The sequence below is a fragment of the Tiliqua scincoides genome, chromosome 2 (assembly GCF_035046505.1).
Source record: "Tiliqua scincoides isolate rTilSci1 chromosome 2, rTilSci1.hap2, whole genome shotgun sequence".
Taxonomy (NCBI): domain Eukaryota; kingdom Metazoa; phylum Chordata; class Lepidosauria; order Squamata; family Scincidae; genus Tiliqua; species Tiliqua scincoides.
This window is the reverse complement of record NC_089822.1, coordinates 14,934,890-14,959,098: the sequence shown is the minus strand read 5'-3', so window position 1 is coordinate 14,959,098 and position 24,209 is coordinate 14,934,890. Positions and strand designations below refer to the sequence as shown.

Here is a 24,209-nt window from a genome sequence, read left to right as displayed (position 1 = left end):
AAATCGCGTGCCGCTCCCTCCGCCTCTCTATGTTTTGCAGAGCCGGCGCGACCATAGAGATGGAAAAATGCTAGAGCGACGCCTCACCCCTAAAAAGCGAGGATGACTTGGCGGTTACGACGTGCCGTAAAGTAGGTGGTTGTCGCTGATTGGCCTCCCCCTCGAAGGGGGAAGAGCCTTCCGTTGCCCAGGTGTGCGCAGAGCTTCTAGTGTTGTCTCCTGAGCCTCCCCTGACAAGGGGGGGCGGCAAAGGGTGGGGTAGGGGTGACAGGACAGGGGCAAAGGATGGGGGAAGAGGTGACAGAACAGGGGGCAAAGGGTGGGGGAGGGGTGACAGGACAGGGGGCAAAGGGTGGGGGAGGGGTGACAGGACAGGGGGCAAAGGGTGGGGGAGGGGTGACAGGACAGGGGGCAAAGGGTGGGGGAGGGGTGACAGGTCAGGGGCAAAGGGTGGGGGAGGGGTGACAGGACAGGGGGCAAAGGGTGGGGGAGGGGTGACAGGACAGGGGGCAAAGGGTGGGGGAGGGGTGACAGAACAGGGGGCAAAGGGTGGGGGAGGGGTGACAGGACAGGGGGCAAAGGGTGGGGGAGGGGTGACAGGACAGGGGGCAAAGGGTGGGGGAGGGGTGACAGGACAGGGGGCAAAGGGTGGGGGAGGGGTGACAGGACAGGGGCAAAGGGTGGGGGAGGGGTGACAGGACAGGGGGCAAAGGGTGGGGGAGGGGTGACAGGTCAGGGGCAAAGGGTGGGGGAGGGGTGACAGGACAGGGGGCAAAGGGTGGGGGAGGGGTGACAGGACAGGGGCAAAGGGTGGGGGAGGGGTGACAGGACAGGGGCAAAGGGTGGGGGAGGGGTGACAGGACAGGGGGCAAAGGGTGGGGGAGGGGTGACAGGACAGGGGGCAAAGGGTGGGGGAGGGGTGACAGGACAGGGGGCAAAGGGTGGGGGAGGGGTGACAGGACAGGGGGCAAAGGGTGGGGGAGGGGTGACAGGACAGGGGGCAAAGGGTGGGGGAGGGGTGACAGAACAGGGGGCAAAGGGTGGGGGAGGGGTGACAGGACAGGGGGCAAAGGGTGGGGGAGGGGTGACAGGTCAGGGGCAAAGGGTGGGGGAAGAGGTGACAGGACAGGGGGCAAAGGGTGGGGGAGAGGTGACAGGACAGGGGGCAAAGGGTGGGGGAGGGGTGACAGGACAGGGGGCAAAGGGTGGGGGAGGGGTGACAGGACAGGGGGCAAAGGGTGGGGGAGGGGTGACAGGACAGGGGGCAAGGGGTGGGGGAGGGGTGACAGGACAGGGGGCAAAGGGTGGGGGAGGGGTGACAGGTCAGGGACAAAGGGTGGGGGAAGAGGTGACAGAACAGGGGGCAAAGGGTGGGGGAGGGGTGACAGGACAGGGGCAAAGGGTGGGGGAGGGGTGACAGGACAGGGGGCAAGGGGTGGGGGAGGGGTGACAGGACAGGGGGCAAAGGGTGGGGGAGGGGTGACAGGTCAGGGACAAAGGGTGGGGGAAGAGGTGACAGAACAGGGGGCAAAGGGTGGGGGAGGGGTGACAGGACAGGGGCAAAGGGTGGGGGAGGGAGGTGAAAGGACGGGAGCAGAATGGGAGAGGGGGTGAGAGAACAGGGGGCAACAGGTGGGGGAGGGGGTAACAGGACAGGGGGTAAAGAGTGGGGGAGGCGTGACAGAACAGGGGTGTTGAGGGTGCTGCACAGGGCAGGAGGAGGGTGGTGGCAGCCAGAACAGTCTTTGGAACCCAGGTGTACCTGCCCACTTGCCATTGACAGCCAGGTACAGTACCACAGAAAACCAAACACTCCTAAGTCTCTCTAAAGACTTTTAAATGTAGTAAATTATTATTATTATGGAGAGGACAGATAGCATGGGCAGGGGATACTCTTTTCCCTCTCGCACAACCCCAGAACCAGGAGACATCCACTAACATTGAGTGTTCGGACAGTCAGGACAGGCAAAAGAAAATATTTCTTTATTCAGCATATAATTAGTCTGTGGAACTCCTTGCCACAGGATCTGGTGATGGGGATCTGACCTGGATGCCTTTAAAGGGGATTAGACAGATTTCTGGAGGAAAAGTCCATCACAGGTTACAAGCCATGATGGGAATGTGCAACGTCTTAATTTTAGAAGTGGGCATCTTCAGAAGGCAGATGCAAAGGAGAGCACTAGGATGCAGGTCTCTTGTGGTCTTGTGTGCTCCCTGAGGCAGCTGGTAGGACACTGAGATATAGGAAACTGGACTAGATGAACCTTTGGTCAGATCCAGCAGGGCTCTTTTTATGTTCTTATGTTGTTAAAACCATTGCAGAAAATTAGCATCATCTTATTTAGGCTCCCAATAGAATGGACAGTGTCCTGCTGTGTGCCCGAAAACCTACTTGTAGAGCAGCTGCAGTCCCACAGATGTATCTCTGAGCTCCTAGACATTCCTTCATGGTAAGAGGATCCACAAGCCAAAGAGCTGACCAGTTTCTTCCTCAGTTTGACCCTGTGTTAAGAAGTGTCCTGTGCATTCCTAAGCTCAATGTATATTTATTTATTTATTTATACAGGCATTAATATACCGCTTTTCTTTGGTCGTCAGATTTCTCCTCAGACTTTAATCCAAGGCGGTTTTCATAGGCAGGCTGTTCTAAACCCCTGTAGGGATTTTTACAATTGAATAGTTCTAGTCTTTCATAGAACTCCTCATTCCAGCTGGATTCCTTCCCGGTCTGGCCTCTCTCTGGCCCTTCGCCTCCCACGCTCCACTTGAGGGCAACTCCTCTCTGCCACCGAGGGTCAGCTCATCAGTATATCAGCGTGTCGTCAGTTCTCGGGTACTTCCAGTTGTTTTGAACCGGCAGCCTCAGATCTTCAAGAATACAAGGCGGCTACCAACTGAGCCACACCCCCTGCCCTATATGGCTTGCGGCAGCAGCAGCTGCCATGTGCCTGTGGTAGCACCCCTGGCATCCTGGGTCCCCTTCTTTAGCTCCTGGGCCCCCCTTTTGACCCTTGCCCTGGGTACAAATTACCACCTTTATCCCCCTCTCATGGGCCCTGGGGGGCACAACCTGTTATTAATCATGTGGCGCACTTACTGGGCATAGTGAAACCCACTATGTTTAATGGGACACTCTCAGATAGGTACGCAAAGGATTACAGCTCTAGAAGGAGCAAATCGGTGAGAAGAGGGAAGTGTTTTCTTGCATCATACCCTCAGGGCTGCCCGAATAATTTTGTCTTTAGGATCAGTGCTGCTTTGCCATGGTAGAAAAATTTATATTATAAGGCCCAAATCCTAACCAGCTTTCCAGCACTGGCATAGCGGTACCAATGGGCCGTGTGCTGCATCCTGCAGTTGGGTGGCACTCATGGCGGCCTCCTCAAAGTAAGGGAATGTTTGTTCCCTCACCTTGGAGCTGCATTGTCCTTATGGTTGGCAACCTTCAGTCTCGAAAGACTATGGTATAAACCTATAGCACCCGGTATTCCCATCCAAGTACTGACCAGGCCTGACCCTGCTTAGCTTCCGAGATCAGATGAGATTGGGCATCTGCAGGGCTGGAAAGTGGGTTAGGATTATGCCCTAAATGTTTGAAAAAAATAGAAATAAACTGTAGCAGTGTGGTTTGACTTGCATGCTTACATTATCAGGAATAAAATGCTTGTTTTGTTGCTGAAGCAGAGGCCTCTGTTTGGCCTAGAGCAGGGGTCTCCAAACCCCGACCCGGGGGCCAGATGCGGCTCACGGCAAGCCTCTATCCAGCCCGCAGCCAACCTCTTGTCCCCTGAAAGCCTTTGGTCCTCTCAACTGAACAGGACCAGAACTGTGCTATGATTGTGTCTGGAGGGTGTTCTGAGGGCCAGAGAGGTTGAATGAATGAGCCAATTCACTCATCTAAGTTCTATCTTTAATGTATTTATTTAAATTTTATATTTAAATTTTTTCCTGGCCAGATATTGATGCGGCCCTCTGGCCAGAAAGTTTGGAGACCCCTGGCCTAGAGTAAAGAAAGTTAGCTATAGGTACAGAACTTGCTAAAGTCACAATCCTGTGCTTACTTGGGAGTACAGGAATCCCGATTAAACTGAATGGTTCTTACTTCTGTTGCATATCTGTAAATTAAGTTTCTTGACTTGTCATAACTAAAATTACATTTTTATGACCAATGTCAAAATTTTGACACCACCAAAATGTCGTATTTAGAGAATTCTTTATGCATTCATGATACTGTATGGAAAAATTCATCCTTGTAATAATGTTACTAGTGGTGGTTCAGATTAACATAAATACATTGGATTTCCACAGGTTACTTTTGGGAATTGCTGGGTCCTGTATTTCCACTCTTGCTGGAAGAATTGTGGGGTGACCAATCAAAGCCATGCCCCTGTCCACACAAGCTGAGACACAGGAAGAGCAGTACATTTTGGTTGCCAGTCTCGACAATGTCAGAAACCTCTCCAATATCCTGAAAGCCATCCATTTTAGAGATCATGCATCCTGCTTTGCAACTACAAATGGACTCAAGGTCACAGTGGAAAATGCAAAGTGTCTGCAGGCAAATGCTTTTATTCAGGTTAGATGGCAACCTTTTCTGTCCTTTAGCAGTACTGAGAGTTGGAGTTCAGGCAAAAAAAAAAAATTCAGTATGTGGGATAACCTGTGAAACTCCTTAGGAAATGGCAGTGCTCTGGTTCACTAAAAGAATCTTGCTGTGATTTCTCAGTATGTCCCATTGTCAGTGCAGAGAACTTCGCAACAAGTGCTGGAGGTAACTAAGCCCTTTGCCCCCAAACCGGTTTATTATAATTGCATTGATGTGAAGTGTAGCCCTACCCCAAACAGGTTATCCCTCCTGTAAGTACTTCTTTGTAAGTTTGAAGATACTTTAAAGACAGGAAGTTCTCCTGATCTAGCTGGGGACAGGGGGAAGAGTAACTCCAGTTTGTGTACCTATTCTCCATTAATTTCAAAGGAATATTTAATGTTAGTGTGCCTGTATAAACTGAGCTGTTAGTGAGTGGGGAAGCTGCTAACACAGAAGCTCAGCATTCAGACTAAAGCTGTGTTCTCTTCCTTCATTTTGACCTGTCAAACTGATTTGAGGGCGCATCTACATTGCCAATTTAGGGTCCAACTTTCCAGCACCAGTGCAACCACAATGCAGCCCCAGGGTAAGGTAACAAATGTTCCCATACCTTGAGGAGACCTCTGTGACTGCACCCCTAACACAGGAAGCAGTGCATACCCCATTGGCACAGCAGCACCAGCACTGGAAAATTGGATAGGATTGGGCCCTTACTTGTTGTGACCCCCCAACAATGAATATTGAGAATTGTAGGTCTGCGAAGATCCTGTCTCATCTTCTTGCTTTCCTTTTCCTGTCTTTCTCCGTTTTCAGGCAGGAATTTTCCAAGAATTTGTGGTACAAGAAGAATCTGTGATGTTCAGAATCAATCTGTCTGTTCTTTTAGACTGCTTGACTATCTTTGGTACAAGTTCTTTGCCAGGTATGTGTTTTTACCTGGTAAAACACTGTAAAAAAAGGTATGTGTTTTTGTAGAATTGTCAGGATGATGCAGTAATGTTTTAAAGCCTGCACATTCAAAATATCTGTCTTAGTTTGCTTGCCATATGCAAGGTCACATGAATATTTAACAGTTACGTAATTGTGGATTCAAACAGAAAGCTTGAAACCTCTGTGACATGTACTTTTTCAATAAGTCACTTGAAACCTGGTTTGTAGCATCCATTAAATGCTGAACACTTGACAGTTTTAGAACTGCAGCATTGCAGATCACCCTCTTTAAGTTATTAATGAATCCTTTTCTTTTTTCAGGAACTCAGACTGCTTTTCGGATGTGCTATCAGGGTTATGGTTACCCTCTGACACTTTTCCTGGAGGAAGGGGGTGTGGTGACTGTATGTAAAATCAACACTCAGGAACCCGAAGAGATCCTGGACTTTGACTTCTGTACTACAAATGTTGTGAACAAAATTATCCTGCAGTCTGAGGGGCTCCGGGAGGCATTTTCTGAATTGGATATGACCAGTGAGGTGCTTCAGATCACCATGTCTCCAGAAAAGCCCTATTTCAGGTACCAGAAAGAATGTTCCTGCTTTGGGTAATTATGACTTAGAACAGTGGTTCTCAAACTTTTTAGCACCAGGACCCACTTCTTAGAATGACAGTTGTTGGGAACCACCAGAAGTGATGTCATTAACCTGGAAGTGAAAACATCAAGCAGGAAAATGTTCTAACACCCCCAAAGGACAAAATCAAATCATTTAATTAAGTCAGTAAATTAAAAGTTTACAATAAATATAAGTTTAAAACTTTATTTAAACTAAAGAACCACCCTCCTAACCCTCTCAAGCAGTTGTTGATCTGTTTTAAAAAAAAAATTCCCCAGACATCCCAAAGGCTGCAATCCTAGCCACACTTAGCTGAGAGTAAGCCCCATTGACAATCATTGTTAAAAGCATAAATGTAGACTGAAAAATACAGCTCTGTAACATTTCCCCAAATGCAGTCACATACGATGGTAGCATAAAGTGTAATATATTAAAAATAAAATACACATTGGAATGAATGAGGACCCACCTGAAACTGACACACAACCCACTAGTGGTCCTGACCCACAGTTTGAGAAACATTGACTTAGAAAATTGTAACCATGGTTTAAAGTACTTAGTACAAGTTTCTAGCAAAAAATGTATCAGTCTTTAGAGTGGGATGTTTCTCAGTAGTCAAACGCATGTGTTGCCTCAAAATGTTTCAGGTTCAGTTCTTGGGATATGCAGAGATAGAGGGGCACTCATCTCCCCTGCATGGGAGGCTGTGCATATTTTATTAGCATTACATCCTTCTGAATCAAATGAAGCTTACTTCCAAATGTACGCACTTGCTAGGAACTTGGCTCCATTGAACGTAGTGAAATTTAATACTTAGAAAACGTGTAGGATCGGGCTGTACAGCTCTTAAGACACTCAACATCTCTAGTGTTTCATGCAGTTGATATAAAGTGACTTTTCCAATAACTTACCAATTTAAAACAGCAAATTTTGAGGCAGTGTAATCTTCTAAAAAGAATTGTTGTTTGTGTGGAATAAGTAGTTGCTAAGGTTTGGTAACTTGGTCATATTATCTATTGTTTCAATTTTTTTGTCTTTCCATTGCTGTACCAAGCACTTAGTGGAGTTATTGCCTTTTTGCCCTGCCCCCTTTTTCAGATTTTCTACTTTTGGGAATGCAGGAAGTGCTCATCTTGACTACCCCAAGGATTCTGACCTCATTGAAGCTTTTCACTGTAACCAGACCCAGACAAACAGGTAATCTGGAGCATTCACTATACTTTCCTAGTAGTCCCATCAGCATGTGACATAACTGATCCCATTTTCTTATTCATTCAAATAGCTATGACTTGACTGTGGTTTGTTTATATTAACTAGACTATGTGCACTCTGCTCTAAAGACTACAAAGCTCAGCTCTGCTTTGTTAACCTGCATACATTGTTAACTTGTAGAGAAAATGCTTAGAGTCTGCCTAGGTGCCCTTTTGATCTTCTTAAGAGATGATCAGTGCTGTTGTTTGACCATGCTGATCATATGAGCTTTGGACACACACAGCTTTTTGCTGCACTCCCAGATTCTAGGATGGGGCCATGTTGTTGATGTGAGAGGGAAACATGGCAGTCAAAACATTTTTCTAAAAGTGCTTTTTCCATAAGTTAATCTTTGTCAGTGACTTGGAGTCCAATTGATGTTAGTAGTCATTGTTACATTTATTACAATGTATCATATTTTCTTATTTACAGATATAAGATCTCATTACTCAAGCCATCTATTAAAGCACTTGCTTTATCCTGCAAAGTATCTATTCGGACAGATAACCGAGGCTTTCTCTCGCTGCAGTACATGATCAGAAATGAAGATGGACAGATCTGCTTTGTGGAATACTATTGTTGCCCTGATGAGGACATTACTGAGGCAGAGTTATAGGTGTCAGATACAGACCGTTCTTGTTTCTTCCCCTCTTCATTAAACAAACAAAAGACATCCAGACTATCCAGTTGTGAATGAAAGTTTCTGAAGGAAACAAAAGACCCAAGATCCCATCTACTTTTCTTTTTGAGGACAAAATGGAAGAAGACCATTCCAGTCTTATTCACCTCCATTTGAGACACAAAATCTGAAAAGCTTGAGAATATACAAAATAGTCGAGCATGATACATGTCATCAGGTAGGGTGCTGCTTTTCGGGCTGGAAAAGTGAAGTGATCGTTTCTTTCAGTGCAAGCGGACAGTATTAGATGGGAATGAAGATTGTCTGGGACAGGCCTTAGAAAAAGACAGTTTTAACAGAAGGCCACTCTGTGCTGTAACCTTTAATGTGTATTTCAGCTTTATTATATAACAGGGCATAGTCTGGCACTGAATCTGGACTCAGTGAGCCAAGAACTTTGGCCACTATAGTGATCCAGGCCTTAATGTAAGTTGACTAGTTTACAGTTTCTTAAAATGGAAATAAAACACTTTTACATTCTTATCAGGATGATTCCACAGTTGGTACTTGACCAGGGAGGCTTTTGCATCTTGATATCCCTCCTAGCTGGAAATGAAGGTGGCTTTTGGCAAGTCAATATATGTCATTTTTAGTTTGTAATCTGTAGAATGATATCTCTAACTGTCCCTGATATGTGCCAGAGCATCCATGAGTAACCTCCCTGAACTTCTTCACTGCTCTGAGCAGAACAGAAACCATTAGAAAGAGAAAGTAAAAATAGACTATGGGCACAAGTCTAAGGTCTACTCGGAAGTAATTCCTATTTTGTTCAATGGGGCTTACTCTCAGGAAAGTGTGGTTAGGATTGCAGCCTATGTTTAAGAAACATGTGAATGTTCACCTCATCCAGAACTCCTGAATGCCCCTTTGCCCCAGAAATAACAATAACAAAAAGTATCTCTCAGTGCACAATTCTGAACTAGTGCGACATCAACAACCTGTAGGCCAGGTCAACAATCCTCTTATCCTTCCATTTGATGAATATTGCTGCAAATTTAAAACATTCTTACTGTTTGGTGGGCATCTTCCTAACTCTATAAGTCTGCAGCAGAAATTAAAACTAAAATTGGTTTTCTGAGCAGAAATCTACAAATATGGTATTTGTATTGCATATCAGGGATATCTTGCTTAGGCTCCAAGAACTTGTCAAGTGTTTCATAGCAATCCAGAATTATGAGGGAGTTAGCACCTCTTCTCCCTTTGGCTTCATATGTCTGATCCCTTCAAGTACAGCAGGAGACCTGTAGGAAGGAAACAAAAACCAGTTTTCTGCTTGGACAATTTTTCACACTTTGGCTAAAATAAGTTGTTTTCATAAGAATCTAACAATACAGTCAGTTCTCATTATATGCTGGGACTAGGTATCTGGAAAACCTAATGGATATTGAATTAGCGGTTACTGAATCACTGAGCCTGTGGGGAAAATGGGGTTAGATTGCAGGAGACCCACTTCACCATGCACTCTATGAATATGAACCTTAACTTGAAGTCTAAGGCTGGGTGGTAGGGAGGGCTCACCAACATCTCCAACTTCTCATGCTTTCTCCTCCATGTTGGCTATCTCTCAGCTCGTTAAATGCTGCTGGCCCAACAATGAGGCGTCAGAGTTCAGCAGTGGAGAGGAGGTTGCTTCACCTGTCCTCCTCCTCCACCTTTCTTTTGGCTCCTTCCCTGGGCTTGTCCCAGCCCCAGAGCAGTCCTCAGGTAGACTTCCAGAGACCTCTCATCTTCACTAGGGTTGCGAAGGTTCAGCTAGAGTGCCCAAGATGGTGGGACAAGTCAAAGTAGACACAGTTGTGTCTGACGATTCTCCATGGGCCAATGCCCATTTGATGTGGAAAAATTTACCCAATCCAGACAATTTTGAGCTTGCACTGTCACAGTATTTGCAGGTAATGAGAACGGAGTTGCAGATAACAAGAAAAGGTGACAATTCTGCCATTTGCAGGTAAGCGAACTCGTGTATAAAGAGAACTGATTTTAATTATGCTTCTCTATACATATTATTGCACTCAATTTGGATGCTGTTGTGTGTATAAAGACTGACCCACTGTAATGTAACCCTTTGACATCTCCTCTGTACTGATGCAGAATTTAAAGCTCCAATTCAACAACAGTCCTGGGGAGGTAATAATTCTTAACTGATGGCCCTGACTGTACATCCCTGTTTGCATCAGAAGACATCCAGACTGGATGAGCATCACTACACTGATGAGGTTTTGCATTCAATAAGTCACATGAACAGAGCTTATGAGTGAGTGTGCATCTCTCTCTCTTGCTTGACTGGGGATATAGATTGATGAAAGGTTCTGCCTGCCCAATCAGCCAAGCTTGAAGATCTGAGAAGGAATGAATATGATAGAGGTTGATGGTCTCGGACACACTCAGCTCCTTTTAAAACTTCCATGTTTGAGCAGTTAGTCTATTGTCTGAGTTTACTTATCCAAGAATATAACCTAATTTTATTTTTTATGAGAAAACTTACTTCTTCAGCACATCCAGGAGCTTTTGTATGTCTTTAGTTTTTCTGTATTGGGAGCCATAAACAATCACCTGGATCTGCACACACTGCACAGATATAAAATAAAAAAGTGGATTGTTATTTCAAACACTCCAATGTAAAAAATAAGTTGGCCTTCTCTGCTTGTGTGTGTCTTGAGGAGGGGTGGGGGAGTCCATCTTAAGAACTATTATGTTTTACAAAAAATTTTCCTTGTTTAACGATGATGAGCCACCAGAGGCTGGTGGATCTTGAAATGAGATCTGCGAGAGCCAGACTTTCTACATATGTTTTTCTTGGGGATCAAGCTCTTATGCTTTCTCCTGCCAGATATTTTTATAACATCGTTATTCCAAAATTCAGGATTGCTTTTACTAAAGCCAGGTGCAATGCACTCCTATCAGCAGTTCTTTTGGGACGTTACGCAAGGCGTCCTTATTCAGAGAGACTGTGCCCCTGCCATAATAATGTGGTGGAGACAACTGCCCACATTATTCTGCAATGTCCAAATTATGATGATTTGCGATTTAAATTTATTTCCCCGATCTATGGCGCTGTAACGGGGATGCAGGTGGAGGAGCAGCTTGCTTTTCTGTTATCTGATGTAAATCCTGATATATCGCTCAGGGTGGCCCATTTCTGCCATGCTGCACAGTTCATAAGAAAGAAAATTGAGAGTATAAATTGATGATTTTATGATTTTATATATGTGTAAAGGGATGTTGGTTTTAATTTTGTGTATTTTGTTGTGTTTTGTGACTAGCTGGTCGAATGACCGTTAATAAAGTATCTGTCTTTCCTTGTTGATGTATGGGGAGACAAAGCAGAAAGCACACAGCTGTGGGGCAAGCAACCTTTCAGGTATTAGGAAGGAACTGTAGGGAAGAGTTGCCACCTACAATACCTGACATTTGTTCAATGCTCATGTAAATATCTATATCATATTTTATTTGCAGACACACTAGGAGTAGCATGAGTACTGTAACCTTCCTACCAGCAAGCTGACTTAAGAAAAAGTGCTGGGGTTTTCTATCTGCACAGCATGTATATGTGGGCGGTGTATATGTGATAAGAAGAGACTGAAGACAAGTTGTTTTTACTTATCAAAAGATGAGTTATAGGCTCTACTGGATCCTGTTGTCTGACCTAGACACTGTGGTGGAGGGGAATTTGTTTCTACAGGTGACTGTAGCCTGTTCCACTGACTAGCCAAAATCTTGCACCACAAGGCAAAGGTGGTAATTTGAATTACTAATCCCACACAGGTCTTATATTGAAAACTGATGAATGCAGGATACCTGCCCCCTATGGAGAATGTCTGCTTTTTAAAGAGAGTTGCTGGCATCTACATTTTCAGAGTCCACATAGGGTAATAGCATAATACAGTAATCACCTTGCTGAACAGCTGATAAGCCTCCTTCATCTTCCCCTCTGATAGGCAGATGCAGCCCATTATGTAAAATCTTTCAGCTGCCTTTTCATTAAAATCGCTGCAGGGATCCAGATGTAATTGAAATGATTCTTTGAGCAAGTTATAGGCATGCTGGAAATGGAAAAAAGAAAGTGAACTGTATGGATTTCTGTGAGTTCTCCTTAGTTTCATTGGGCTATGTTTAAAGAAAGTCACAGAAAGCCAACTTCAGCCCCATTAGTTTCAATGGGATTTAGCCATGACAAACTTTCTTTGACTATCACCTATTAATTTTTTAAAAAGAAAATTCTCTTGTTCTCTCCCAGATGAAAGGTGCCTGTTTCTGGAGTTACTTAAGGGGGCTGGAGAAATCCAGCTTGTTTGGTTTAGATACTTCAGAAGTTCAGTCCTCAGAAATTCAAATAACTTATGTCTTAGTGTGAAGTATGCCTTGAATTATATCACAGATTGATCTGTAAATAGGTTCTGAGCAGAAATGAGAAGACACCAACGCCATCACCTCTTGGTAATTTAAGTATGTCATTCTGCCTCTCAGCGCCAAAAGGGCAGTGGACCAAAATTTTAACTCACTCATGGCAGGGAAACATCTTGGACCAGGCTTGGTTGAGAGAGTGGATGTAGGAGGCACCAGCTGATCAGTGAAGTCAATAATATAAGAGAAATACACAAACAGACACACGCATACGCTTGGATGCTGAGTGTGGGCACTTCCCTGCTGAATTAACTGCACTGTCCTGAAAGTATAACCCAAATTCCAGGATGTCCCTCCCCTCTCTTTGGCTTAAGAAAGACAGAGGTAGGCCTGTATTTGAAGTCCTGTCAGGGAATTGCATGTAAACTACAGGCACCTGTATGCAACATGAATTCAGGAGTCAAGGTTCAACAGACAACCTCTCCCCCCCTCCCCGTTTTGCATGGCTATAAGTGCCATGGCTACATCCAGTTGGCTTAGGCTCTAAGCATTAGGGCAGTGGTTCCCAAACTGTGAGCTGTGGCTCCCCAGGGAGCCACAGAAACCAGCCAGGTGAGCAGCAGAATCCTCACAAAAAACCTGCTGCCCTAGGACTGTAGCTCTAATGGGGAGCCATGGCCAAAGGCCCAGTAGGTCAAGGGAACCACAAGTCAAAAAAAGTTTGGGAACCACTAGCTTTGAATTTATTAACAAGTGTTTGCACACAGCCAATGGTGTAAGACAGATCTACCATTATTACCTCTCTTTTCCCTGCACATATGAGCCATTTACTGAAATCTTTCAGGGCATCAATTGTCAAAGGATGATCCATCCCCAGGGCCACTTTGTAAGCTGCAAGACTCTCACTGAAATATGTTTCAGCAACCTCTATAAATTAAGCACAGTACATATTTGTTCTGTATTATTTACTTCATCTTTGATCATCCATCCTAAAGAACAAACCATTTACTCTCCAGCTCAGGGAGCTATTTCAAAAAAACAAGCAGCTTCTGACATAGGTTGAATTATTTATCTTGCCCTAAACAACAGAAAGCTAAATGTTTGCTCCCTATACATCCATTTGTTATCATCTGTAAAACTGCTCACAAACACAAGAGGAGCTAACGTTCAGTGATGGAGCACATCCACTGCATGAAGAAAAAGTCCAGTTAACCTACACTTAAGGCAGTAACAGGGCCAATCTCATCATTCAGGCTGCAGATGGAGTTATACAGGCCTTGGCAGTGAACCTGGGGCCCCATAATAAATGTTTCCAATTGGCCCCCGGAGCTCCTAAGGCCAGCCCCTCCCTCTCATCCGAAGGAAACTCCTGCCTGTTAGCAGTGTCCTAGGAACTTCTCATCACTGCTCAAGGAAGTTGAGAACACTTCATCTTTCATGGTGGATTAGGATCAATGGCAGACCCGGTCCAGATCTGGACTGAAAGTTCACATTTTAGAGACTGCCATCCCAGCTATAATGTAGGGCAGTGTTTCTCTGTGTTTGTCCTCTACCATACTACTTTGCATGGTCCACCTATTGGAAGTACCACCAGAAGTAACTGGTGATATCATCACCAGTTACTTTTGGACTGAGAGGCCAGATGCAACATGACAAACACTAGCAAGAGGCTCATGGCAGATGGGAATGCTTTTTCGAGTATGCAAAAAGCACACACTGGAGCTCTGCCTACCAAGCCAAGCCTCCTACTGCTACTTGTCACTTTGCATTGCTGGTCTTGCTGCCAGGTGGTGGGGGTCTGGGAGTCCCAGGAGTACCATTAGACACTACCCCAAGTACCACTGGTAGTATGAGCACTACTCGTTGAGAAACACTAATGTAAAGGGCTTGAGTTGCTTGCAGGATTGCATGATGGGTAACTGGGTCCAGACTCTCCCCAAATTGAGAGAGTCTACTACATTCTACTACACAGCAAAATCTGAGAATACACAGCCAAGTGTCAGAAATATTGAGGACTATATAATAAAAGAAATAAATAACTAAATCAATGAGATCTTGCAAAAGAAAGGTCAGTTTTTATGGTTTGCTGAGATTTATCCACATGCCTGGCCACTTACCAGAATATTGTTCTTCTCCAGTTGCAGCATAAGCCTTACCCAGTAGTAATGCTATTGATGCAGCTTCAGTGCTGGACTTCTTGTGCACAGCCAGTGCAATAGAATAGGCCTATCATAAAGAGATGAACAATGTGGAATACAACAGCTGTCCTGTTCTTTTTACCCTCCTTGAATTTCTGTAGTCTGTTCCCCCCAGAACCACTGAGTGACTTGAAATGCTCATAGTCCTAAGGTGAGGTGCTAGATCTAGTCTGTGCTCTATATAGCACTCAGTAGCATAGCAACAGCTGGGCAGCATGCTCAGATTGCAACCTCATAGAAACAGCTGATTAAAAAAATTACGCGCGAGCACACCCCATCAATTTCTTGGATAAGAAAATTAGGGTTTGCCAGAATCTGACCCCAGTGTCCCTAGATCCTGACTGTACATTACTCACTATGAATGAGGGTATATTGCTGTTGAATGACCTAGATAGACCAGTGGTCAATCCAGTCATAAGCCGTGACATAAGCCAGCTATGACTGTCATTTTGAGTTAGTTTAAAACACAGGCAGTCTGACAGCCCTACTGTCAAAACCAAAAGGTCTGTTTTTATGCTTTGCAGAGATTTTATGTAGTTCCTTACGTGCAGTAAATATTCTATGGATTTTTCATTATTTTTCTTCACTTGTTCAGTCTGGGCTATTTTCTTATAAAGATTGATCAGTTCTGGAGCCATCTCTCCTTCAGATGAAATTACAGCATTGATCGCCTTCTTAAAATGTCTGATTGCCAACTCCATCTTGTTTTGCTGCAGACATGCCCTGGGGAAAAAAAAATCAGATTTTCAACTCCAGAATTTTTATCCCCTGTAATAGAAGATCAGAAGATCATCAGGTGGATGATGTGGTGTTGACAGTGATTCCATGTTTGGACAGCTGTTTGACAGCTCTGGGAAGGGCAGGGCTGGCTCCACAGCTGTAATCAGTCATGGCTAATGGAGACTCTGATGGACACCTGAGTTTCATTTGACCTTGATGGGACTTTGAATGGACATGGACTGAAGAGATGGCTCACCTGAGCCTAATTTGGACTTAACAAGGGGCTAACAAGGTAGCTCACAGGTGAGCTGCATTTTGGATTATGAGACATCAAAGGATAAAAGGCAGCTTCAGAAGGGGACAAAGCTACCCTGACCCAGAGGCTACCTGACCCCAGACCTACAGGACAGACATATGGGAGAACGGGACTGCCAGGACCCTGCTGGAGGATACAGAAGAGAGGACTGCCAGGACCCTGCTGGAGGAGACACTCTGCTGGAGAGGACACAGAGGAGACACTCTGCTGCAGAAGACTGAACTGGGAAGACTGGACTGTGCTTTGGAGACTGGATTGGATTTGGGCTGGAGTCTTTGGACCTTTACCCACTGAGTTAAGTGGAGTTTGGGGGGGGGAGCCCCTGGACAAGAGGAATTGCTGGGAGTGTTTGTAGCAATAAATTCTTGTTAATTGCTCAACTGATAAGGAGTTCTGCATTTCTTTGCACACCACAGCTGCTGTTCTTGGGAAAGGAGGGTGTTAATTAGCCAAAAAGTGGGCATTAGAAGGGAATTGGAATATTTGGACGGGACATCCCCCAGAGTAACTGTTGGTGAAATATAAAATGGGTGTAAAATTGGTCTTGCTTTCCTTGAACATAAAAGAGCAATGACTTTCACTGGGAAAAATAACATCTGTTTGCACCCTCACAGGCACATTGATCCTCTAGGATCATGAATCAGATCACAACCTTCTTTGAGATCCCAAGTTTTATCAGTTAAAATATTTATATTCTGTTTTTCCATTCCCCAAAAGAGACTTTCAAGGCAGCTAAGAGCCATCAGAAAACCATTATCTACATCCAAAAAAACTCCCACAAAGCTCAAAGGAAAGCAACAGTAGTGATAATAAATCAAGAACAAAATTGTCCAAGATGCCTTGTTGAAAATGTGTTGGGACAACATTGCTTTTAACAGACACCTACAGCGACAGCAAGACAGCTGGAGGTGAGGAGTTTACAATGCAGCACAATGTTTTGCAGGTGCATAGATTTGCATTCAATCCCTGTTTCTTCTCAAATATGAGAATATACTATACCCATTTACAATGGGCTGATCCCCATTCACGACATATAGGCTATCAGGAATGTATGGGTTTAGCAGAAATGTAACTAGGATGAAGTGAATGGAACATGTGCCCTGGGTGTAAAAATAACGGGATCACAAAAATGTTAAATGGTGGGGCAATGTGGTCATCTGAGAGTCAATATCCTCTTTTTTACAATTGCCTCAATTTTTCAAAATATATTTTTCCTCAATGACCAAACAGCAAATGACAACTTTTGCTATAATAACACAGGCCCAGAAAATTGAGGGTCAGAAAAGTTTATCCCAAACTTTATGGTGGTTTGATATGAATTTTGGGTGCCAATTCCAAAAATGGCATCCATTTTGCCCTGTCAAATCTAGTTTTGGAGATACAGTATAGCCTCATTAGTGAATGGTTCAAGCAGCTTCCTCATGAAGAAGCCATGGTGTAGGCTTCCTCACGAGGAAGCTGCTTGAACCATTCAGTAATGAGGCTATACTATATCTCCAAAACTAAACGTGGTAGGGCAAAATGGATGCTATTTTTGAGATCAGCACCCCAAATATACCCAGGAATTGGTGTAACATTAAAGGAAGCAAAATGTGTGTTGGGCTGTGTAATCAGAATATCAAACATACGATTCTCGTATTCTAAATACTGTATGTGATGTAATGACTAAATTTGAAAATGTGTGCCATTTTAAATGAAAAGGAAAGATGGCATCACACTTTAAAGGTATTTTAATTCTGCACTCTTTTTTTTGTTTGCCCCAGGCACTCATTTCCCTTGTCATGGCGCTAGGGATTAGCACACTCCCATGCTGTACACCAGTGATTTTCAATCTTTTTCATCTCATGGCACACTGACAAGGTACTACAATAGTCAAGGCACACCATCAGTTTTTTTACCATTGTCAAGGCACACCATGCTGTTGGTCAGGGGCTTACATCCCCCAATGGCCCTACTAATAAATGACCCTTCGCAAAACTCCCACGGCACACCTGCAGACCATTCACAGCACACCAGTGTTGTGGTGAAACACAATGGTTGAAAATGGCTTCTGCACACTGCAGGGTCAGAAGCCCACTCAGTACTTGGGTTTTACCGTCCCAATAGTGCCATGCACCTTTGCCCTCATTTGCCAACTCAGGATCAAGCTCTTAATTTTTTTTTTTAATTTACCTGCCCAATGCTGCATTAAGGTCTTTCTCAGATACTTTGAGTTCAGGGGTCCTGCTCCAGTCTAGCTCCTGCAGTTCTTCCATAATGCTTTTAGCCTTTCGCAAACTACAATAGGATTTTTTGCTAGTAGAAAAGTCAAGGACAAAAACAGCAAGGCCAAACAAATTGACATTTTAAAACCCTCCCCCCCCCCCCAACACACAGAATTCTTTGCTGATCTCTGAATCAATGGCCAATCAGTTCAAGAAATCAAGAAATGCTAACCTTATACATGAGTACGTGCTTGAGTGGCTGCATCGACTTCACAGATTCTGAATGGTTTGACTGCCCCAGTTTTTTTGCAAGAAACTATGGGTAATGTAGATTTGTAGATCTGGAAAATCTAAATGGCACCCACACTTTTCAATAATTAACATAGGCCTCAGCTCTTGCATAACCCCCAAAGCAATAAATGAACTGCAGGAGAGCACAACCGTGCCTTTGCACAGTTCCTGTTTGCCCCAATGGTGTTTGTGCAGAACTTTCCAGACACCCCCATCTCCTGGATCAGTATCAGAATAAAACCCCAGTTGCCAAATGTATAGACTTCCTGGTTGGAGTTATCCAAGTAGTGCCCCGGTTGCATGTGTGAATCATGAATCTCACCAAGCAGTCAAGTGTCTGGAATTCTACATCAATGCACAGATCTCCCTTGCAGTCATTCTGTGCAATATGCAGGAGATAGTGTAATTCCACATGTTCATTTTCCAATATGTGAATGTCACATTTATATCCTACCTTTTCAACAAGGAGCTCAGAGCAGAATGTGAGCCTCACAACAACCTTTCCAAGTAGACTTACAGCCCAATCATACACCAATATTTCTCCACATATGCCAGTGCAATAACAGCCCTGCCAGTGAAGTCCACCCACAGTTGGATGTGCCACTGACACTGGCACAACACTGGAAAAATGCCATGCTGTCATAGCTTGGATGCCAGAAGAACTCCACCAGCAGAGTGGCCGAAACAGGGAGGAGATTAGGACATAACATAGGAGGGACGTAGGAGGAATGAGGAGTTGACATATGCCATACCCGAACCCCGCTTCAGAAAATGAACACACCTCCCAAGCTGGAAAGATGCTACACCAACAACAGAGTGGTGTAGATACAAATAACTCCAGAGGGAACAACAGGGAAGGGAAAATGGTAAAAAAAAATCACACCTCCTGCCATCTCTGCCCTGCCCACTTAGGTACAGATGCCACCTAGGTACAGTGGCATCGGCAGCAAAGTGGTTCCAAGCAGTTGTTTGCTTTTGCCCCTTTGCTGCTGATTTCACTGTGCCTCCTCTGTGCCATTGGTGGTGGTGATGATACTATGGCATCCTTGTATCATGTGGTGTTCATGCGGCATCTCCCCAGGACTAGCAGTGGTGCCTATTGTTCATCCCTAATAGCTGGTATAAACAAGTACTCAAGGACTTAAATGTTGAAATGAAACAGCCTATTCCTGTATTTGAAGACAGTGCAACATGTATTCAAATGGCAACTACTGAAAGAATGAAAAGTAGGAGTAAACATGTTGATATTAAGTACTGCAATGTGAGAGAAGCTGTAAAAGAAAAACTGATAGAATTAATTCATTGCCAGTCAGAAAACAATTTAGCAGACATTATGACAAAACCGTTATGTGCACAGAGACACAAAGAGCTTACTGAAAAGCTGGGTTTAGTCACTGTAAGTCCTGTTCAGCTGTAAATTGGAGGGGTGTCAGGATATGAATTTACAAGCCTGAACAGAACAGGACAAAGTGCACTAGAGGTCAACCTGACCAGGTGCCTGTAATTAAGCTGAAAGTGCATGTCATGCAAGTGAGAATCATGCTGAATCATCAAAAGTTGATTCATTGATGTAATGTAAATTCTGATTGGCTAAATGAAGTATAGAGCTGGAGGACCAGAAGCTAGCTTCTGGGGCTGTTTTCCTCTTCCTTCTGTCTGTACCATGTTGAACTGAACTGCTAAGAGACTGCTATAGACTTTTTTTGCTGCTGTGTATATATATATATGTAAATATTTGGAAATGGGAGCTACTATGTCTGCATCTTATTTGAACTATGAGGACCAGTGACCTGGAGTGCTGGTATTTTCTTTCTAATCTGCACACTCTGACATGATGTTGGTGTGTCATTGGTGTGATGTCCAAGAGGCCAACGTCAGTAAGCTACTCCATAGTAGACACAGTAAGCTGTGTCAATGTTTCCATGACCATGGGGTATATTATTATTATTATTATTATTAACAGTATTTACTGGGAAAGACTGTACCACCATTGCTTTTCCAGAACAGACTTGGCATGTAGACATTGTTGCACCTGCTTCAGTGCACCATTGGTGTGGTATTGCCAAGGACAAGCTCAAACTATAACAAGAGATTGCGTCATCATTCATTGGTTGTACCATTGGTACAACCTCCAAATAGGATTAGGCCATAAGAGATTGACTTTTTTTTAAGGTCAACCATTGAGCTTCCAAAGCCCAGCACAGACTTGCTTGGGTTTCTCACATCCAAATCCATCGCTCTGATCACTGCACGGCAAGGATATTTTTTCTGTTTCAAATGTGCAACACCCAAGCTATAGTAGATTGTCACAAGAGTGCTCAGAATCTCTCTCCTTTCCTCTGAGGATGCCGGAGGGGTACTTCCCCCTGAGAAGATGATACATTTGGCTGAGTTTGCATGCTGCATAGTCTGAACTGGAAGACCTAGGAAAATTAATAAGATCACTTAAAAGGAGGGAGGAAGTGTGCACTGTCTCCAAGATGATTCCCTTAACAATTTATGATGTTTGGGGAAGAAAATTATCCATAAACGCAGCTGTGCCAGTAGAATGATGATAGCTGTTAGGAAATGTACATATGGAATGAACCCATCCATGCAGAAGCTCCTTTCATTAATACAAAACACCTTGACCATTGAGGAGGAAGGGTGTGTAGTAGCTTTGACTTGTATATCTTCTATCTGGTGAAACAGTTTGTGTATTCCCATCTCTCTGGCCATCAGAGGCTCATCAATGTTAATCATCAACATTATCCAACAGTTAGACGTAAGAACTACAACTGCAAGTTGAACATTTGCACAGAATGCCAGATCATTCAGTAATTTCACCCCAGAAGGGCTCTGCCCCAGTGGACTTCCCAACATATACAGATTAGTTCCTCTGAAGCAAACTGGGAAGGGTGACAGAAGGATATCGCTGCAAGCAAAGTCATTATCACAAAAGCCAATAGTGCTGTAACACCTAGAGAGTGCAAGACTGTTACTAAAGAGTAACAGCTTTAAAATGTCGTGAAAAAAAAATGTGCTCCTCTGGAAAGTGCAACAACACTTTTTGCCCTTTTTGCAGTCACAGATCAGCAAGACAATTAGCCGCCTGTAGTTCACAGCAAAATCACAACTAGCCACTAAGTGGCAGCATGATCTCAGTTCCTTTCCCACCCATTTCCAAACTTGTATCATTTTCACATATGATACTTAAAAGTGCCTTTGAGCTTCTCTGTATTATTTTCGTACAGCTATGGAGGGCCTTGGTGAAAGGGAAATTACAATGTGCCACAGGGAGCGAGCAAACCACAGCACAAACGGGAGGTCATTACCAAGTGCAACACTTAAATTGGTCTTTTAGCATTTTGCCACTTTGCATTTTGCACATGAGAGAGGAAAGTGCAAGGTGTAAATATTTTAAATAACTAAATACTTCCCCCACATCTGTCAAATGTAAGCCTACATAGGCCCAAGTCCTCCCTCTACAACCTTTTCCAGGACCCCATTTCTGCTGTTGTGATCTAAAGACTCCAGTCTTGTAACAAATCAAAAATTCAATAGGTAAGGAGAAAAGCCTTACCTTGTAGCACAAGGTAGCTGTGAGCAAGATTGGCAAGCGCCTGTGCCAACTTCCAGTGCCTATTTCCATAGATAATTCTAGTGAGAGCTGTACACTGAATCAGTTCCCTCTGGGCTTTGTGTGCCTGGAAAAAACATATTCTTACACAGTTGACTGTTGTTTAAAAAGCAATACACACCTGTGTCCCTTCTTGGCTCTCGACAGCATTTCCAGGTAGATGGCTCTGGCAAGCTGCCTCTGCTCTGGCATCATATTCCAGGCATCATTTATGGGACAATGCTGCTGTTTCCCCCACTGTGTACTGAAACCTAGCTTGGAATTACACTGGTACACTTGGATCAGTCTAACTTTGTGCACTAAGGCATAGCTGATATATGCAATCCACATGGTACCTCAGACCAGTAGAATGTCACTTGTATGATGGTGAATTCATGGAAAGAAGGAAAAATGCCCAACTTACAGATTCACACAGAAGATCCTAATCCACTAGAACTTCAAGACAGGAAAAACTGCAAGGGGGAGGGTGCAGGCAAAGAGCCCACATCCTTTAAAATGCGGTGGGGTGGGAGCTACACTGAGAATGAGAATCCTTTCTTTTCCTTCAAAAAAAATGGTACATTCTGCATTTGAGCAATGACTGTAAAGAATTATACCCTGCCCAGCTTGCTGTTGCTGTAGGAGTTGAGTCAACAAGCACTCCTTGGGCCAGACTCTGTCGAGGTTGACAATCTCCTCTTTGATCATTGCTGTCAGGGTGGAATAAATTCATTCTGTTCAGTTTTCTAGCTGCTAAAAGGCACACCAGGCACCTGCCTGGGAAGGCAGCTCATTTGAGAGAAGGAAAACTCTGATCCCGAACCCCCACTGCTTTGTGGTTACATCCAGTTATGGAAAAGGCTTCAGGAGTCAACCTCGAGGCAAAATCCGGAGTCGGAGTCCCTGAGGCAGTTCGTGGTTGAACACAGTCACGTTCTGGCAACTCCTGCGACGCTGCTGGAACCAACTGTATTGGCTTCTGCCTTTCCACTGGACCATTTCAATGACGTGGAGAGGGGGGATTTGCTGTATGGGAAACAGCCTATCCTCCATATCTACTCTACCCAGGCTTGGTACACTGGAGAGGAGACTCTGTTCCAGAACACTATTCAGGGCGCAATACCATAGTCTTCCGAGACTGAAGGATGCCAACATCGAAAAGGCACACTACTGAACACAGTCACAAGGTTTGCCAAACATGTGGCATCCTATCAAGTTGCTGTCAAAACTCAGGGACCATAAAGAATTTTTGCTCCTCCCTCATCCAATTTGATGAAAACACCATGGCAGAGGCAGGAAACAAAAGTCTCCTGCAGGTCACTGAATGTTTCCCTTAGAGCTGAATAGCAGCTGTGGAGGTGGGAAGATCTGGATCAGGGCCACGATGGCAAAAACCCCCCTGCCCCCACAACAGTTTCAAACTCTTGGGGACTCTTGGGCTACTATTTTACATATTTAGAGATGACCATGTCAGCATTAAACACATGCTTAATCTAATGTGTAATTAAATAAAACGTGTAATTTGTAAAATGTAAAGTGTATGAAGCGTTTTTATAATATTCTGGTTCTGTAAGCCACTTCAGGTACCCTTCCAGGAGAAAAGCAGGGAACAAACTGAATAGACACACAAATTTAGTCTCGTACTTCCAGTTTGTCCCCTTTGGTCACTGCCATTTAAGACAACCCCCTCCTCTCTTTAATAGGATCCCTTCTTTACAGAAATAGATCTGAAATAACAGATCTGAAATGACGTAATATAATAAAAGTAACCTTGAGCATGTACAGAGTGTATCACTCTTGTTACTACTGGAGCAATTGAAGCCAACCCTTATGTATTGATTACATTTTCAGCCTGCCCTTTCTCCAAGGAGCTCAGAGTGGTGTATACTAACCACTATTCAGAATTAAGGAGACTACAAGGGCAAGGGTACCCCACGTGGGAGCCTGAGCTATGGCTGTTATCTTTTCAGACACAGCACATCCTTTCCTTGAGACCGTTCTGAGACCAGAAGTGTGGTTTTTTAAGCCCGTAAAATATACATCCTATGCACAACCATAACTGTTCACTTTCTCTGTCATGCAAGCACATAAAGAAACCTAGAAACAAAAGGATAGTTACCTCTTTTTCTTCAGCAAATCTTTCTGCCCTTTTCAGAGCTTGCATTAATTTAGTTTCTGGTGTTGCAAACAGCTCAGATGTTATTTCCTTTTCTTCACAGCTGTGGCTCATTTCACCCACCTGCTAAGATAAAACTTGTTCTTTGAGCACAAATTGTTATAAAGTAGGGATTTAGCAGCTGGCAGATCTAACTTGACTAGATACTACCTAGACTGGACCAGATCTATCCCCTCCCTGGGTGCTTTCTAGATGTCTCATTGCCACCAGAGGCAAAAAGGAGAGCATGGCTGCTGTGATAAAGGAACTTGCTAGCAGGTCACTTTGGGAGGAGGGTATATTTTGTGGTATAGTCAC

The 24,209-nt window shown here is 44.1% G+C and overlaps 2 protein-coding genes across 7 annotated transcripts; one reads left to right on the top strand and one right to left on the bottom strand.

The window, feature by feature from the left end:
• Positions 1-115: 115 nt before the first annotated feature.
• Positions 116-10,694, top strand: RAD1 (RAD1 checkpoint DNA exonuclease). 6 transcript variants are annotated; one of them, XM_066617388.1, is made up of 7 exons: positions 116-191; positions 2,323-2,450; positions 4,309-4,576; positions 5,402-5,510; positions 5,840-6,098; positions 7,234-7,332; positions 7,819-10,694. In XM_066617388.1, the coding sequence occupies exons 3-7, from the start codon at positions 4,382-4,384 to the stop codon at positions 8,000-8,002; spliced, it is 846 nt and encodes a 281-aa protein (XP_066473485.1). In that variant the 5' UTR covers positions 116-191; positions 2,323-2,450; positions 4,309-4,381; the 3' UTR covers positions 8,003-10,694. The 6 variants fall into 6 exon arrangements, with proteins under 6 accessions (XP_066473485.1, XP_066473487.1, XP_066473489.1 ...); XM_066617390.1 differs by having other exon boundaries at positions 138-191; positions 2,346-2,450; XM_066617389.1 differs by lacking the exon at positions 116-191 and adding an exon at positions 1,684-1,787 and having other exon boundaries at positions 2,346-2,450.
• On the bottom strand, positions 9,237-23,966 carry TTC23L (tetratricopeptide repeat domain 23 like). The gene is made up of 10 exons (XM_066618167.1): positions 23,856-23,966; positions 21,701-21,824; positions 20,402-20,561; positions 17,816-17,941; positions 15,153-15,330; positions 14,527-14,635; positions 13,209-13,336; positions 11,959-12,108; positions 10,551-10,633; positions 9,237-9,306 (listed from the first exon to the last, which is right to left on the bottom strand). Exons 1-10 carry the CDS (start codon positions 23,964-23,966, stop codon positions 9,237-9,239), a joined length of 1,239 nt encoding a protein of 412 aa, XP_066474264.1.
• Between the last annotated feature and the right edge of the window lie 243 nt (positions 23,967-24,209).

Bases quoted from the DNA above. Each gene is read 5' to 3' on its own strand.
- TTC23L (XM_066618167.1), bottom strand. From the start codon at position 23,966: ATGAGCCACAGCTGTGAAGAAAAGGAAATAACATCTGAGCTGTTTGCA. The intron at 12,109-13,208 runs GTAATAATGGTA...TTCCATTTCCAG, and splicing joins TATGTGCAGGGAAAAGAGAG to CATGCCTATAACTTGCTCAA. The intron at 10,634-11,958 runs GTGATTACTGTA...ATATCTGTGCAG, and splicing joins CTTATCAGCTGTTCAGCAAG to TGTGTGCAGATCCAGGTGAT.
- RAD1 (XM_066617388.1), top strand. From the start codon at position 4,382: ATGCCCCTGTCCACACAAGCTGAGACACAGGAAGAGCAGTACATTTTG. The intron at 6,099-7,233 runs GTACCAGAAAGA...CCCCTTTTTCAG, and splicing joins CCAGAAAAGCCCTATTTCAG to ATTTTCTACTTTTGGGAATG. The intron at 7,333-7,818 runs GTAATCTGGAGC...TCTTATTTACAG, and splicing joins AACCAGACCCAGACAAACAG to ATATAAGATCTCATTACTCA.